This window comes from Nematolebias whitei, unplaced genomic scaffold (genome assembly GCF_014905685.2).
Source record: "Nematolebias whitei isolate Nwh7 unplaced genomic scaffold, NemWhi1 Nwh_scaf_1216, whole genome shotgun sequence".
NCBI classification, from domain to species: domain Eukaryota; kingdom Metazoa; phylum Chordata; class Actinopteri; order Cyprinodontiformes; family Rivulidae; genus Nematolebias; species Nematolebias whitei.
This window is the reverse complement of record NW_023619761.1, coordinates 3,621-8,410: the sequence shown is the minus strand read 5'-3', so window position 1 is coordinate 8,410 and position 4,790 is coordinate 3,621. Positions and strand designations below refer to the sequence as shown.

Genomic DNA, 4,790 nt, shown 5'->3' with positions numbered 1-4,790 from the left:
AAAGCTCCTCGGTGGCAGGGCCCCAGGGGTGGATGAGATTCGCCCAGAGTTCCTTAAGGCTCTGGATGTTGAAGGGTTGTGTTGGCTTACGCGACTCTGCAATATTGCGTGGACATCGGGGGAAGTTCCCCTGGATTGGCAGACCGGGGTGGTGGTCCCCCTATTCAAAAAGGGGGACTGTAGATTGTGTTCCAACTACAGGGGAATCACGCTCTTAAGCCTCCCTGGTAAGGTCTACTCGGGGGTTCTGGAGAGGAGGGTCCGTCGGATAGTCGAACCTCAGATTCAGGAGGAGCAGTGCGGTTTTTGTCCTGGCCGTGGAACACTGGACCAACTCTACACTCTCAGCAGGGTCCTGGAGGGTGCGTTGGAGTTTGCCCAACCAGTCTACATGTGCTTTGTGGACTTGGAGAAGGCGTTCGACCACGTCCCTCGGGGGACCCTGTGGGGGGTACTCTGGGAGTATGGGGTACCGGGCCCTTTGATACGGGCTGTTAGGTCCCTGTATGACCGGTGTCAGAGCCTGGTCCGCATCGCCGGCAGTAAGTCGGGCTTGTTCCCGGTGAGAGTTGGACTCCGCCAAGGTTGCCCTTTGTCACCGATTCTGTTCATAACTTTTATGGACAGAATTTCTAGGCGCAGCCAAGGTGCTGAGGGGATCTGTTTTGGTGGCCTTAGGATTGCGTCTCTGCTTTTTGCAGATGATGTGGTCTTATTGGCTTCATCAGATCGTGATCTACAGCTTTCGCTGGAGCGGTTCGCAGCCGAATGCGACGCGGCCGGGATGAAGATCAGTTCCTCCAAATCCGAGGCCATGGTCTTGAGCCGGAAAAGGGTAGAGTGCCCTCTCCGGGTCAGGGAGGAGGTCCTACCCTCATCTATGGCCACGAGCTTTGGGTTGTGACCGAAAGAATGAGATCTCGGATACAAGCGGCCGAAATGAGTTTTCTCCGCAGGGTGTCTGGGCTCTCCCTTAGAGACAGGGTGAGAAGCTCGATCATCCGGAAGGGACTCAGAGTAGAGCCGCTGCTTCTCCACGTCGAGAGGAGCCAGTTGAGGTGGCTTGGGCATCTGTTTAGGATGCCTTCTGGACGCCTCCCTGGTGAGGTGTTCCGGACACGTCCCACCGGAAGGAGGCCCAGAGGAAGACCCAGGACACGCTGGAGGGACTATGTTTCTCGGCTGGCCTGGGAATGCCTCGGGATTCCCCCGGAAGAGCTGGCCCAAGTGGCTGGGGAGAGGGAAGTCTGGGCCTCCCTACTTAGGCTGCTACCCCCGCGACCCGACCCCGGATAAGCAGAAGAAAATGGATGGATGGATGGAAGTTTCTTTCTCCACCAGAATGACAGATGGTGGTGGTCGTACATTCATTCATTCAACCTTTATTTAGACAGATAAATCACATTGAGCCTCGAAGACTCATTTACAAGTGAGACATGTTTAGACGTGTTTAGATCTGTACAGAACATGTTATGACTGAATCAAATAATTATCATACTGTTATAACAGTAAAAGCCTAATATTTTGTACAGAAATGCATATCCTCACCGTTTTTCATATCAGAGTGTTAAAACGAGCTCTTTCGTTTAAATCATGTGAATTACGTTGTGCACATAAGATGTCTTGTAGTATCTGTTAGTGCTTGAAATTTGTGTTGGGGCTGGCTCTTATCTAATTCCACACTAAATTTTAGTTAAAAAAATGACCGAGCTTTAGTTGTTTTTGTGTTTTCTAAAATCATTTGGCTTTAATTGGGTTGACGCCAGAAGTTATTTAGTTATTGATGTCAGCTTAATAATTGTTTTTAAATGTTTCATTAAAATGAGTTTAGTTATACTTTTGTTGATGGTACAGATGAACGGACATCTGCGCACGCACATACGCTCACATGGACATGAGGAAACCCATTACCGCTTTGCTTTTATGTCTCTGGTTGGAAAGCACCGATCTAACCTTGGCTGCATAATGCAGGGCAGTGAGCTGGTTCTCAGTGGCCTTCTGGTTCACATCCACACCTAGGTGCTGAACCAAAAACCTCAAAGCCTCCTCCTGGCCGGTGACGGCCACCTGGTGCACGGGCTGAGCCCCGAGTCTGTCAGATGCCACAGGAGATGCCTAGCAGAAGCAAATCGAGTGGAAACATGAATGAAGGGATCACAGAAACACGACTGTAGTGAAAGTGTTTGTCCAACCTGGTGCTTGTCTAAAAGCAGCTGGGCCACAGACAGGTGTCCATTCCTAACAGCATCCATGAAAGGAGTCACTCCACAGCTGTCACCACTGTCAGGACTGTAGGCACATCTGGAAGAGAACAGCAAAACTCACTGAACTGGATTCTGTCTCAAAGTCTCACAAAACACATTCAGTGACTATCAAATAAAGAGCTAGCATTTCTTGACGGGAAACACTTCACCCGCTGCTTTTAATGCCAGACTTTCTGACCAGGATCGTCTTGTGTTGAGAAATGCAGAAGTTGTAGTCAGTTTGGTCAAAACTTGAGCATGTTGGGCATCATTTCATGTGAAATATCCTACTCAGAGCATGAGCTGAGAACGTCTTTAAGCTACAACCACACTGAATTTTAGGATTCAGAAAACTGGCGGAGTTACAGCTAATTTTATGTCAATTAGCTGTGTCAGCCATCTTTAAATGGTAATCAGTTGCAGATGTACATGCAGTGATTTCTTTCTTAAGGTTTCATTAAAATCCATCAAGTGGTTCATGAGATGTTATGGGAACACACGGACATGTGCAAGAGCATCGTCTGCATTCGCCCTTTGGCAGCGGGTGATTAAGAGGGGTGTGATTAAAACTTTTGCACAGTAGAGCAGCTGGAAAACTTTTAAATTTGACTCAAGATACAACTTGTTTTGACAATTGTTTTCCCAAACAGTGTTTCAACATACCTCTCCAACAAGATCCTGACAACCTCCTCACAGCCGTGCATCGCTGCAGGAAGAGCAGAAAACATGTTTCCTGAGAACATACGGGGCGAACGCTGAGCTGAAAGCTGCTCAAACCTCCTGTACAAGCTACAAGAAGCAGGACAATCGCTAAAAGGAGCAAAACACCTAACTAGAACCTGAAATAACCTTAACACTGACTAAAAGCTAAAAGAATGGTAGTCAAAGGTAATAAAGCCTATCTAAAAGCTAAAACTATAGCATAAGCTTGGCTAACAATACCCAAATGGTAGCTAAAAGCTAAAAGAACAATAGTCAAAGGTAATAAAGCCTATCTAAAAGCTAAAACTGTCCCAAAAGCTTAGCTAACAATACCCAAATGGTAGCTAAAAGAACGATAGTCAAAGGTAAAAGCCTATCTAAAAGCTAAAACTAACAGACTAACAGACTGAAAGTTGTTTCCAATGGTTAATGGCCACGTTTTAAACACGGATCTTGTACAATCAGCTAGTGCTCAGAGTATAAGTTGGAGATGAATCTCAGCTACTAACACACCAAATTGCAGCTCATCAGCTATAAAAATGGCTGAGATATACTTTTCAGTTCTTTGTGGTGGCCATCTTGGGTTGGGCTAACTCCAAAACATATTCAGTTGTAGCAAAAGTCTAGCTAAAAATACCCAAACGGTAGCTAAAAGCTAAAAGTAGCAAAAGGCCAGATAAAAGCTATATGTAACAAGAAGGTAGCTAAAAGTTAGAAGAAGCAATAGGCTAGCTAAAAGGGCCAGGAGACTAGCCAGAATCTAAAAGTAGCAAAAAGCTGGCTAAAGGCTAAAAGAAGAAAAATAGTAGCCAAATATCATAAAAGGCTATCTAAAAGCTAAAAGTAGTAAAACAGTGGCTAAAAGTAGCAAAAGCTAAGCTAAAAATAACAGAGTGGTAGCTCAAAACTAAAAGCAGCGTAAGAAGACAGAAAGACAGAAAGTAGCAGAAGCAGATTTCAGAGGACGTTTTTGAAGGAGTCAAAGAGATTTCAAAGTATTTACAAATTATATCTCAACATTTAGACATTTGTGTCAGCTCCGTGTGACTCTAATTGCTTTTAAATTTACAATTCATTCGTCAATGGCCATCATTATGTTTCAGTTCTGATACTTCAAACTAAAAGTTGTCTTTTTAACTTTTGTCCAAAGCTTCATCTCTTTAAATAATTCCTCTTATATTACTAGAACGACTGTTTACTTTACTTAATTCACATTATTTCACTAATATTTGACAGTTCAGCCACTCAGATAGTCAATTTCAGCCTTTTCACTAGATTTCAGTGGTCATTTAACGTTCAGTGTTTGTTTTTTCCAGTTAGCCTTAGCTAACTGATAGCTTTAGCATTCAGCTGTGAATGCATTCGAGCCGCCTGTTTGAGGCTGCTTCACCTGCGGTGTGCAGCGGTGTCCTGCCCGTCCTGCTCTCAGTCCTCCACAGGCCTGGTGAAGCAAGAAGCAGGTGCTCTACTATCAGAGGGTCTCCCTCCCTGCAGGCGATGTGGAAGCAGTTCCAGCCATCTTTGTTTCTCAGGGTGGGGTTGGCACCGTGGTCCAGCAGCTCCTGAATCACACCGAGGTTCCTCCGAGTGCATGCCATCATCAGAGGAGTCCTACGAGAGGAGACAGAATTCACATTGTGCTCCAGTCTTTACCAGGTTCTGAAGTTGTTCTAATCAAACCTGATGTACAAAAACCCACGACAGAGTCCACCGAGTCATTATTTGTTCACACTAAATGTCAAAGCAGTGTGTGAAAAACGGTACCCAGCAGCTTTTAATGAACTTCCTTCAGTCGCATTAACTCACAGCAGGACTTGTCTGTAGGACTTCATCAGTTTGTCACAT

At 45.3% G+C, this 4,790-nt stretch overlaps 1 protein-coding gene across 1 annotated transcript; it reads right to left on the bottom strand.

Moving 5' to 3' along the window:
* Positions 1–1,953: 1,953 nt before the first annotated feature.
* ankrd16 (ankyrin repeat domain 16) lies at positions 1,954–4,556 on the bottom strand (the record flags this gene model as incomplete). Its single annotated transcript, XM_037697064.1, has 4 exons — positions 1,954–2,115; positions 2,193–2,301; positions 2,907–2,949; positions 4,336–4,556. Coding segments are annotated over 4 exons (535 nt in total), but the record flags the coding sequence as incomplete, so codon positions are not given.
* Positions 4,557–4,790: the final 234 nt, after the last annotated feature.